Source organism: Zootoca vivipara, chromosome 8, assembly GCF_965207765.1.
Source record: "Zootoca vivipara chromosome 8, rZooViv2.hap1.1, whole genome shotgun sequence".
NCBI classification, from domain to species: Eukaryota; Metazoa; Chordata; class Lepidosauria; order Squamata; family Lacertidae; genus Zootoca; species Zootoca vivipara.
This window is the reverse complement of record NC_142591.1, coordinates 26626493-26639525: the sequence shown is the minus strand read 5'-3', so window position 1 is coordinate 26639525 and position 13033 is coordinate 26626493. Positions and strand designations below refer to the sequence as shown.

Here is a 13033-nt window from a genome sequence, read left to right as displayed (position 1 = left end):
AGGTTTGGTTTTGACAGATGAAGCTTTAGATCTCAGTTTGTCCAAAGGCTTTCTGGGTAGCCAAGAGAGTGTTGTGCCTCTGCTTCTCTATTCTGCATCTTTACAATTAGTGTGTGTGTGTGTGTGTGTACAGAACCATGGGCATACTTTTTAGTGGCATGTTTTCAAATCTTTAAAACAAACAGAACAAAACTTTTTTTTAAAAAAAAGAGAGCAGAATTAGTTACATTTTAAAATTATCCAAAAGCTATGTGGAAAGAAAAAGGTTTTAATGGCCCACCTAAAATGAAGCAAAGTGGAAGCCACTCCCTAAGGAGAGAGTTGTTTCCACTTTGCTTCATTCCTAAGGAAAGAGTTCCATAGTTGGAGGAATCACCACAGAAAAGGCCCTGTCCCATCTTCCTCAGCAATTTAGTCTCTCTTGGCAATGAGGCACCAGCAGGTTGTCCAAAGCAGATCTTAAGCTGCCAGAATTGCCTTTTCCAGGACATTTGCATGCTAACCCTTGCAACAGTCCAGTGAAGTAGTTTTTTCATAGTTCCCATTTTCTAGAAGGCAAACTGAGGTTGAGACACAACTGACTGAGCAAACATTTGAACCTGGGTTTCATTCCAGCATGATTATCCCTTTTATTGCTATTAAATAAGTTAGCAGTTTTATGCAATATTTAAATCAGGCATCCCCAAACTGCGGCCCTCCAGATGTTTTGGCCTACAACTCCCATGATCCCTAGCTAGCAGGACCCAGTGGTCAGGGAAGATGGGAATTGTAGTCCAAAACATCTGGAGGGCCAAAGTTTGGGGATGCCTGATTTACATCATGCCACATGAAGTAGTAGAGATTTACCTTCCATTTATTCCTTTCAATACATGACTTAACACTTTTCATACTTGAGTTTAAAGGCAGCAAACCTCATAGGAACCTCCATGGAAAATTTTCACAAAAGAGGCATACCTTTCTCAGGGTTTTTCAAGACTAGACTGAGGTTGCAGTTTAGCAAATTCAGATTCCTGATCTCCTGTACACATGATGAGATCCTTGGTTATAAATGTAGAACAGAGAATTTTTTTTGGCATGCATTTGAACTGGTATTTCAGGACAGGAATCCTAACTCCTAACTTCCAGGGCCCCATCACACCCCCACAGAGGATATAAAAGATTATGTATGTATATTTAGACAAATTGACTCTTACCATAAAGCAGGGATCTTACACCATACAGTCATACCTCGGTTTAAGTATGCCTCGGGTTAAGTACACTTCAGGTTCAGTACTCCGCGGACCCGTCTGGAACAGATTAATCCACTTTCCATTACAGTGGTACCTCGGTTTATGAACACAATTGGTTCCGGAAGTCTGTTCATAAACTGAAGCGTTCATAAACTGAAGCGAAATTTCCCATTGAAAGTAATGGAAAGTGGATTAATCCGTTCCAGATGGTCTGCGGGGTACTTAAACTGAAGCGTTCATAAACTGAAGCGAACTTTCCCATTGAAAGTAATGGAAAGTGGATTAATCCGTTCCAGATGGGTCTGCGGAGTACTTAAACTGAAGCGTTCATAAACTGAAGCATGGGTGTAATTGGTTCCGGAAGTCTGTTCATAAACTGAAGCATTCATAAACTGAAGCGAACTTTCCCATTGAAAGTAATGGAAAATGAATTAATCCGTTCCAGATGGGTCCGCAGCGTTCATAAACCGAAAATTCATAAACCGAGGTGTTCATAAACCGAGGTTCCACTGTACTTTCAATGGGAAAGTTCGCTTCAGGTTAAGTATGCTTCAGTTTAAGTACTCCACGGACCGTCTGGTATGGATTAATCCACTTTCCATTACTTTCAATGGGAAAGTTCGCTTCAGGTTAAGTACGCTTCAGGTTAAGTACAGACTTCCGGAACCAATTGTGTTTGTAAACCAAGGTACCACTGTAAATCCATGTCTCTCCAGATATTGCTGGACTCCAATTCCCATCAGCCCCAGCCATCATAATCAAGAATGATAGGAGTTGTAGTCTAATGATGTCTGGAAACTCAAAGGTTCTCCAGCCCTGCACTCTTATTGCACCCCAATCTCTTTCTCTCTGTTTTTTTAAGGATATGAGCCAATTGAAAGTGATGGGGGAGTGAAGGCTGCCATTTTGACTTTTGACTTCAGGTGTGACAATGTCCGTGGACGCTATCATTTTGTTTTTAATGCCACATTTGTGCAATGATTCCCCCTTCCTCGCACCGAGCATTGTTACTTCTTTAAAGAACCTGAGTGTGTCTGAGATGGAATATGTTGTGCTGAAGTTCTCTTCTCTCTGTTTTCTCCGCAGAATCTTATGGCAAGAGCTCTCTATGATAATGTTCCAGAATGTGCAGAGGAGTTGGCTTTCCGCAAAGGCGACATTTTGACTGTGATAGAACAGAACACGGAAGGGCTGGAAGGATGGTGGCTTTGCTCCTTACATGGGCGGCAAGGCATTGTCCCGGGCAACCGTGTGAAACTTCTCATCGGCCCTGTGCAGGAGAGCCCCTCTAACCAAGACATGGCCAGTTCGGGATCTGTACACCAACCCTTTAACCAGCCAAAGATCTACCAAGTGCCTAGTGCTCATGCTCCTCCTCGGGATCCGGTCTACCAAGTGCCTCCTTCTTACCACAGCCAGGGGATCTACCAGGTACCCACCGGCCATGGTCTTCAGAGCCAAGATGTCTACCAAGTGCCTCCATCTGGTCAAAGGAGTTTTGGCGGAATGGATACCTCCCCTATAAGCAACAAGGTGGGTCCAAATTATCTTGAGGCATCCGTTTCAAAACTGTTTCCTTCTGCTGTTTAGTTTTGGGATAGGGAAAGTAGCTGAACGTGGTGGACTTCGACCCTCAAAAAACAGATAAAACCTCAGTTAGTCTGTTTTTTTCCCTACCACCAGTGATAATGAGATTATCTATTTTTTATTTATTTATACATTTCCCAGCATTATATATATACATCTTGGGGGGGCGCTGTGGTCTAAACCACAGAGCCTAGGGCTTGCTGATCAGAAGGTCAGCGGTTCGAATCCCCGCGACGGGTGAGCTCCCGTTGCTCGGTCCCTGCTCCTGCCCATCTAGCAGTTCGAAAGTATGTCAAAGTGCAAGTAGATAAATAGGTGCTGCTCCAGCGGGAAGGTAAACGGCGTTTCCGTGCACTGCTCTGGTTTGCCAGAAGCAGCTTAGTCATGCTGGCCACATGACCTGGAAGCTGTACGCCGGCTCCCTCAGCCAGTAAAGCGAGATGAGCGCCGCAACCCCAGAGTCGTCTGCGACTGGACCTAACGGTCAGGGGTCCCTTTACCTTTACCTATATGTGCATCTTACATTTGCCTTTGATCAACTCATATCTCAAGACTTCCCAGTCCACCCCTCCATGGCATCTTATTTGATCCTATTTGTGCTACATATCCTTTTATTCCATCCAGTTTCATTCTATACTACAGTATTCCTAGTTGTTATTAACTGCTGTTCACAAATCAAACCCTACATGGAGGCTTATTTGACTATTGTACCTCTTTAGATGCCCTCCAAAATGTTCCCACTCCTCTCTTATCAATGTTTCATCTCGATTTCTTATGTTTGCTGTCATAGTAACTAACCCCCACATACTCTATTATCTTATTTTGCCACTGTTCTTTTGTTGGGATTTCTTTGTCCTTCCATTGTTGTGCATAGATTACTTTAGCCGCTGTGGTCTGGTCGCATAGAGAAATGTCGCATAGTACCTTCTTGGGGATGTCACCCTTTGTTATACCTAATAAAAAGTTCTCCTTTTTTGGAAATGTAAACCTAAACATCTTTTTTTAAATTCTGTATAGATTGTCTATTATCTACAGGGGATAATAGAACGAGTTGAGTCTGTAGGACTCAATCTTCTGTCTTGCTTAGGACCAGTAGCTGAGCCAACTTTTGGTCAGCTTGGATATTTGTTCCTCGTTGAAGTGGTCCCATATAGTCCCTGACACCGCATACTAGGGGACGTTCCTTCTCTTCCATACTGTGATACAAGAAGAATCTAGCATGGATGGATTCTGAGAAAATGGTAAATGAATAATCCCTAATTGGTTGCTAGTAAGCTTGCCGGCTTTGTTTGGCTTATTTATTTGGCTAATCGACTAAAGTTAGAGTTCATTAATTGGTGGTCTCTGGTGAAAGTGTGAAAGCTTTAAGCAGCCTAAATTCTTGTGCATGGGGGCTACAAAATGTGGTACTCTGTGTTTCTCATGCAGTCACCAATAGACCTCTATTCTGTTAGACAGCCTTGTCTATTATTAAAACCATGCAAGTGCCAACATTATGTAAAGGCAGCTTTTTGTTTAAGGAGTTTACAGGATGTATTTTAAGAAATGGCGCCAGATGTGACAACAGTGCCCGACAAGGAGAAACAGGAAATCTAGGTAATCTTTGATTTGAAAGGGTGACTCAAATATTAAACCTAGAGCAAATAAAAGTGACACTTGACATCTCTCTGCAGGGGTACGTGCCCATTGCATGAGTCAAGGCAATTGCTTCTTGAAAGTTAGTGGAAGCCCTGCTCTATAAAAAAATCCTTTGCATTTCATCTGATATGGAGCAGCTGGAAGGCAGGGCTATCAGTAAATCCTCTGTAATATTTAGAGCTCGTTGCTGAGCCCTTATAAATGTGTCTCGGTGATGTACAGCAGACAGGGATACTCAAGCAGGAAGTGCATGTCTGGAAGGTGCCATGGTTTAATCTTTCATTGCAGTTGATGTTGGCAGGAATTCTGGCTCTTTCCTTTTAAAACTAAAGCTGCGATCCTTCTAGCTTGTCCTCGATTCACGCCCCATTCACTTTAAGGTAATGACAGGCAGATAAGTCTATTTCCAGCCTGTGTCAGTTTTGCATGAGTTCATTCATAAGACTGCTCTCTCTTCTTTTTACATCCATCTACAATTTTCTTTTTTAAAAAAGCATGGGGATCTGCATTATCTTTGAATGCATTTTTCACAAAACACATATTTTCACATGTTTCCTCCAAAAATATGCATTTGTGTATGCATTTTAACCTGCTTTATGCATTTAAAACACACATTTCTATATATGCATTTTGGTGCTTTTTTTAAAAAACCCAAGACTGCAAAATTCAGAGCAGTGCAAAGACTGAAAGCTAACTGCCTTCTCATCTATGCATTAGTTTGGGAAGTGTGAGTCAGGTCAGTTGACTTTTTTATAAAGCCAAACAAAATTGTTCAGCATCCTCACTTTTTGGAAAGCTAGCAGGAGCTTGTGTGGACTCTTACTTTCCATCGGGACTCTTTAGGAACTTTTTCCTGGTATTCTGATTGCTAGCTTTGGTGTGTTCCCCATCCCTTGGTAAAGATCAGGTTTTCTAATGGCAGAGAAGGAGTTCTAAACGAATTCATTCACAGATTACTCGAAAGCAGAAATGCAAAAGCTATTAGTCCAGCTGCCCACCAATATTTGCAACTGTCTTATATCCAGCATTAGCTTTTGGAAAGCTTCCCTGCCCAGTTAGTTGGAGGATAGATACGTGACTGTTTACAAACTTGTTCTAAAGGGATGTGCTTTGTTACTGGTTGAATCCTCGGGGAAAAAGTAGTTTTGGACGGGTGGGATTATGCAAGCAGATGAGATACCACTGAATGTGTTGCTGAGATTAGTTCCATCAGAACTGCACAATGTGTAAGCTCTCTCTCAGGTGCTTGATCGGATCCTGAAGCAAATGTCATATTCATGTCTCACTCCACTCTGGATGCCACTCCACAACCAGACACCTTCATCTGCGCCAACTGCAACAAAACATGTCTCTTGCATATTGGTCTCTACAGCCACAGCAGGCGCTGTAACCTTCCAACATTTTTTCACCTCCAAAGGTGCATTCCTCCATCATCTCCCAAGGCAGACAGGTGCCAACAATTCTACTCTGCCATTCAGCTTTCTGAACTCAGCTGTGGCCTGGAGCACCTGTATTCCACAGTCAGCACCAGGTTATGGGCTGACCCAAAGTGGGATTTGATCCAGCAAGCTTCATGTGATGGGGCCAGAGGAGCAGCAGAGGGTGGTTGCTGCTGCCCAGCCAGGGAAAGTAGCACGTATCAGAAGATTGCCCAGATAGGTCGAAGGGAGAGAAATAGATAGAATGCACTTGTGAGAGAAGACTTGTGCCTCCAGATGTCTCTTCCTCCATCTCAGAGGAGGTACCCAACAGTCAACTTGGAGTTTGCCTGCTTCCTTAATGGGTGGGGAAAGGGAGAGGGATAACAGCCTGTTCCTTCCCCAGCTTCCCAGCAGAGATGGACTCAGAGAAGGCCAAAAGATGGGCTAAGAGACAACCGTTGCAGACTTTGTGGAGCAAGATCCCCTGAATGAAGGGGTACTGTTTGATATGCAAGGATGGCTGCCACGTGAGAGCAATGCTGGATCCTTGTAGGCTGAAATGAAGAGTCTGTGACCTTCCAGATGTTGCTGGAAACCAACTTCCACCATCCCCAGCCCTCATAGCCAATGGTCATTGGTGGGTGGGAGCTGTGGTCCAACAGCGGCTGGAGGACATAGGCAAGATGAGTCCAAGCACTGATCTCTCACACTGTGTTTTTTTCAGTCCCAGGTGAATATTTCAAAGCCAGGTGGCTTATGAAGTCCTTTGTGTGCTGCTATATGTGGCTGCTGAAATTTGTTCAGTTTAGTGAGTTGCAGAATGCTTGATTGGAAATGGTGTAGATAAATTAGGATCTTTATCACAGTGGTTATCATGAGTGTTGTTCTGTTGCCTATGCCACCATTTTCCATGCCCGGAGAACTGGAAATACCCACTCTAGGCCTTTTGGCATTGAGGCAAACTTGGATAGCTCACTAGTAACATCCTTCGACCTCATGCTTTTGCATTGTGTATCTTTGTCTTTGCTTCAGGAACAATCACAAAAGGTTATTGCTGTTATGTTTGTTTATTTTAATGTGTTTATGTACCTTCAGCGGTAACACCTGGGCAGTTCGCAACAATACGTTACAATGCTGATAAAATAAACACATCAAAATATATCACGGTCCACAGTACACTAGCTCAGCTCTGTATTAACAGCCCTCAAATGCCTGAGTGAACATCTGGGTCTTTAGCAAACACTGAAAGCCTGGGTTGAATAATTCTCTGCAACAGCATAGGTGGTGCCGTAGGGAAACTAGCATTGAGTGGTTTAAACCAGTGTTTCTCAACCTTTTTTGGGCCACGGCACACTTGTTCCGTGAAAAAAATCACGAGGCACACCACCATTAAAAAAGTTAAAAAAATTAACTCTGTGCCGCCCTATATTATAATTATGACTGTAAGAAACACTTGCCAAATATTGCTTTCCGGCGGGTTAGTGCTGTGTATAGGCGGCCGCCAGGCTCGTTTGCACTGAGCTTTGGGAAAGAGGAGGAGAAATATTGCTTTCCGGCGGGTTAGTGTTGTATATTGGCGGCCGCCAGGCACGTGACAATGCAAATCGCCCTTCTCGTCGCCGCACGTCGCGGCACACCAGCCAGCGTCTCACGGCACACTAGTGTGCCACGGAACAGTGGTTGAGAAACGCTGGTTTAAACGATCAATCACAGGGAATGCTGGGGCTTGCAGCTCTGTGGGAACAGGGGTCTACCAGCAACTCTCAACACTTTTAACCAACTACAGTTCCCAGGATTCTTTGGGGTAAGCCATGACTGTTTAACGCAGTATGATATGGCTTTAAATGTACTGTACAGCTTGCAACACGTAGATATGTTAGGAGGGGATTCCAGGTACAAAGGAAACCAAAGGGCTTGTTGTTGTTGTTGTTGTTGTTGTTTGTTTTGCTGCCTGGGACTCATAGAGGTAGAGTCTACAGCAGTCATGGAACAATGCCAAACCTTAAAGTTTCTTTTAACAGGCTATTAGCAAGGCCAATATGATTACACTTCAGGGAAACATTTGTTGTAACTCTAGAGTAGTTAGGAAAAGCTCTGAAAACAAGAAAGGAAGGGAAACCATCTTCAAACCCATTATGTTGGGCAGTTTTTTAAAAGGATAATCTTCAATGCTTTCATGTTTTTCTTTTAAAATATCTAATTAAAAAAGGATTTTTTAAAAATCTGCTGTGCCTTCCCTCCTCATCTAAACAAGGCAGCCTCTCATCTTAGATCCTCATCCTCAGGAGATCAGTAAAACAATCTTTTAAGTATTTAAGGGAGCTTGGCGTAGTGAACAGTTGAGCTCTAGGTTTCCTTGACGTCTAATGTGATGAATATCTTTCCTTCAACTGGCGGCACCTGTCCCCAGCAGATTAAGTGAACCGCTGTGCCTTCTCTCCCTAATACAGCCCATGCTTACAAGTGTTCTGTGTGTCTTGGCAAGGCTTGGGAGTTAAAAATATTCCATCTCGCATGATCTCAAAGACCCGTATTAATAGCAGAGGGTCAAAATATCTACAAGGCTTGTGGCTGCCCTGCAAATGGGCAAGTCCAGCCTTCTCGCAGGATTTTTCCATACAATCAGCTTGTAGCAAAAGTGAGTGTTTGTTTATTGATCTGTTGCACGCACTACAGATAGTTTTCTTCAAGAGTGTGGCGCTTGTCTCATTTCCACAGCACTGGGTGTGTTATAATTTGTACACAAGAAAGCACAGCCCTTGTCCTATGTAGCATTGCCATATGGAAATGTAGATGCCTAAATGTCACAGGCTCCTCCAGGACAGTGTTCGAAATTAGCCAGGCGCCAGGTGCACTTTGCACCACTTTTGACCAAGCGAAGATGCCTGGGCGCCTGACATCTCCGCCATCTGGAGGTGCATGCCTGGGGATCATTGGATCTGGACTGTTTTCACACACTAATACCACATCCTGTAGAATTCTATCAGTTATATTTTATCTGCACAATCGGAATGAATTTCAGGAACCAAAATGCTTTTTCTGTGCAGCCTGAACAGGAGCGCTCAACCTTAAGAAAAAGAGGTTGGAAGAGGCCAATAGATACGTGGATTGCCCCTGGATCAAGTGACTTTTCTTCTCAAAGTTCTCAAGCTAGCTCAAGGTTGTCATTTGATCTAGCCAGATGTTTAACTGAGAATCAATCACAGTCAGTACGTCGTTTGAAAAATAAGACTTTAGAGTTGTCTTTCGCCAAAATGGCAACTAGACATTCTGTTTTGGTGACTGTAACCTTGGTTTAAGGAGTCCTTTGCTGCCTAGCTTATATATCTGAGTTTCTAACACTGTTCCAGGGTGGTGGTGATATAGCCTCTCTTAGGATTTAGAAACACAATGACTCTGCTGGATCAGGTACATCTACTCTAGCATCCTGTTCTCATAGGGGCCAGCCAGATGTCCATAGGAAACGTGCTAAGAGGACGGCACGCTTGGCAAATCCACACCATGATCAACTCCCGCCTGGAAACCAATGTCCCCACTGTGGGAAGGACGTGTGGATCCAATCCAGAATTGGCCTCCACAGTCACTTACGGACTGATTGTTAAAACCGTGTTTATGGAAGACAATCTTACCCGGCTACGAGTGATTGCCAAAGAAGAATAAGAAGTAGTCCATAAGCTGGACCTGAGTATACAGAGACATATGCTGCCTTTGGCTCAAGTAGAACACAACCATAATCGCTAGTAGCCATCAATGGACTTCCCCTCCATGAATTTGTCTCTAGTCCTCTTTTAGAACCACCCAAATCGGTGGCCATCTCTTTTCTGGATTGCCCACAAAGCAAATGAAATAAAAACACAACTTTAAAGAAATGTTAATACTGTATAGCTATTAACAAATTCTTCATTCAACTGAAACACAATTTATAACTCTGTTATTAACTGTCCTGTATACAGCACCTTTGATGTACGTGGTGCTTTTTAATAAAAGTAACAAAAAAGACAGGCCATTGCCATGAAGAGCTGGTACTCTGAAGTTTTGATGGGGAAGAAAACAGTGGGAGGTAACGAGAGAAGGAGGGCAAGGTAAAAAAAAAAGGATGCATAGGTGGGGAGTACTGATGTGCGAATGAAACAGTAGAATTCTGAGGTGGTAGAATTGATTGTACCAGTTCAGGATAGAATCATAGAATTGGGAGAGACCACAAGGGCCATCCAGTCCAACCCCCTGCCAAGCAGGAAACAGGATGCAGGTGGGCGGTTCACAATTCTTAAAAAGTTGACGGAAATACACAATTAGCACTACAGGGTGCCAGAACCAGACTAGAACCTTTCTTTCAGCTATGTGGGTTTTTGTTTTGTTTTGTTTTAACTTAAAGGGAATAATTTTATATGCGGGGTGGCATTCAGACTGCTGACCCTTCCAGTAGTCAGAAATAATACAGTCCACTTCAAGATCACGATGACGTCATTCTGGTTTCTTTTTGGTTGGGGAAAAGAGGTGCAGCTCTGCAGTACAAGGGCCTTGGACTGTTGAAAATCTTCTCTTTCGTGCACACTTCCCTCTCTTTCCCTCCTCTCCTGCATCCCAGTTCCTGCCGGGACATTTCCAGTTGTCAAATCATCTCCTATTTTTGCTGGTTACTTGTTTTGAACTTGATTCTAAAATGTTCTCATTTGCTAAGTAACTTCTACAACCCTCTCTCCAGATTAGTTGGAAGTCAGCTAATCTGCAGAGAGAGGAACATGGGAGTTGTTTCACGAAATCAGTTTGTGCCTTCTCCCCAAAGCAGCAGATATCTATGTGTGGGTTTGTGGTTCCAGTAAGCTTTTGAAAGAAGTGCCTGCAAAGTGAGCGCTCATCAAGCTGTTTGCAAGTAGCTAATTCCCTCTGTGCAAATATGGTGTGTTTTGCTTCTGCGCAGTTTCCATTAAATAAGCACTGAGCGCCATAAACCCATGCTAACACAGCAGTTACTGCTGGCAGACATGGTAAGGCAGGTCAGAGAGACGTCTCAAGGCAGGTGATTAGAGTGATGTCATGACTGGGGAATGCTAAGGCCATTGCTGTATCCACTTCTCTTCAGGAACTGAAACACCACTCTGAAAAGAAATGGTCTCAAATTGACTTGACAAAAAATAATGGATGGCTTGAATAAGCCTTTGTTTGAATCCCTCGCTGGAAATGATCCTTTGACTGAATGTCTCATTAGAAACGAGGTTTTCAGTCAAGGTTGTTCACAGTGCAAAAATTACCTAAGGGGCTGATTCAAACGGTCAGTTTTCCATAGGTCTAATCTGAACTAGACATTCAAAGCAACTATAGTTTTTGAAGAGTGCTGGGAGTTGCTGGGAGAACCTTATTCACCTCACAGAGCTACAATTCCTTGGGAAGAGGGATTGACTGTTAAACTGGTCTCTGAATTGAAGTCCTTTGAGGGGAATCGGGGTCTCTCAGCACCCTTAACAGACTACAGTACCCAAGATTCTTTGGGAAAAGCCATGAATGTTTAAAAATGTTCAGTTGTGATCTATAAATTATAGAATAAATAATACCAGTATCACCCGGGGCAGAAAAAGCACTTCTGCAAATCAGCACCAGAGATGTTGTGCTCTCAAATCAGTCTTGGCCTGAACCACAACAGCTTTAGTCTTTAGTGAACCTGACACAGGAAATGCAATAGTGTTGACTCTTTGGCATAGATATAGATCACTGTTTCATACGGCATTGTTTGGTACTTGATAATGGTTGCTCTCTAGAATCAAGTGTAAAGTAACATTGCTGACTTTCTGACATAGTCTTCTAGGAGTGGCTTGGCTTGGCAGGAGGCACAGAGCCACGCCAATAGCCTCCTGGCAGCGGTGCTACTGTGGTGCGTGGCACCACACCCGCTCTGCACAGCCCTAACCACTCTGCTACCTGCCCTTCGTGGTAAGTGGCACTGATGCCTGGAGGCTGTTGCTGTGGCTCCATCCCCCTGGATGAGCCACCCCTGTAATCTTCCACTATTGCTTCATATACCTTTGGTGCTAACTGCTAGAAACAAAAGATTACCCCAACAGCTGTTTCTAGACAAACAGCTGTTAGGATAGTTCTTTGTTCCTAGGCTCTGTAGGATGAAATAGCAAGCTTACAGGCATGTGCGTGCATGCAGGGGTACTAACTTAGAATCCCTGTTATGCCAAGTCAATGGATGGATTTAGCTAACATAATTCAGTGGAGGAGGTAAATTCTGCCCAGAGGCACTGTCTTCTTGATGATGATGATGATGATGATGCAGGTTTTAGGGCCAAGACGTGACACCGAAAACAGATTCTGAGGCTAAGCCAGCTTTGTATTTAAGCACTCGCCTTGTCACCAATGGTAATGAATTGCATTCAGACCCGTGCATGGAAATCCATGCCGTGAGTTAATGGGCTGGTGGAAGGGAAACGGGCACTCCATCCCTTCTCTGTACCCAGCATAGAAACCAAGGAGGTGCCAGTGGAATGTGGCGTTCTCTGTCCTTCCCTTACTAGCACATTAGTGTTGTTGTTTTTAGTTCCACATGGAGGGACTTTTGTTTAACTTATAATATTGCAAGCTTAGTAACTTTTGTGGGCTTAGTAAGCCGTGACTCATAGTAAAGTCCTGGTCAAACCTAGTACAAATCGATTGGGCAGTCCCCTAAATCCAACGCTTCTTATTTTATTCTTTGAAATGTGTTTTTTTGCAAAATGCCACCCTACCAAGTACTCAAAGCACAGTCCAGCAATCTGAAAAGCAAACTGAACCACGGTGCCATAAAATGCTCAGATCACATAAACACAGAAAACATGGGAAAAATTCAGGCAAGCAATTAACACTTGTAGGTTTACACAAAACCTCCATCACAGTCCAGGCCTTTCAGCCTTTGGTAAGCAGAAAGAGCCCCCCCCCTCCCCTTCTTCATCCACAGTTGGCAAATAACTCTCACAGTAATGAGTCTATTCACCGGGTCGTTCATGTTCACATGTCCTTCCTTCCAATTAAGCTGCAGTTCCCGTCTCCATTGAGAAGCAAAACAATAATAGCAAGCAAGATGTATTCCAGAAATATTCTCCCTCTGGCTCATTATTGTTTTTATGCTGTGGTTCACATGCTGCTGAAAATGTCAAAGGCTTTGGTTATGGTGAAAACAGC

At 43.5% G+C, this 13033-nt stretch overlaps 1 protein-coding gene across 1 annotated transcript in view; it reads left to right on the top strand.

The window, feature by feature from the left end:
• Positions 1 to 13033, top strand: part of NEDD9 (neural precursor cell expressed, developmentally down-regulated 9) — a 60475-nt gene that overhangs the window by 22473 nt on the left and 24969 nt on the right. Inside the window, exon 2 of the mRNA XM_035124977.3 lies at positions 2316 to 2762. Coding sequence (XP_034980868.2) covers positions 2316 to 2762 — 447 coding nt within the window. The remainder of the gene's footprint in view (positions 1 to 2315; positions 2763 to 13033) is intronic.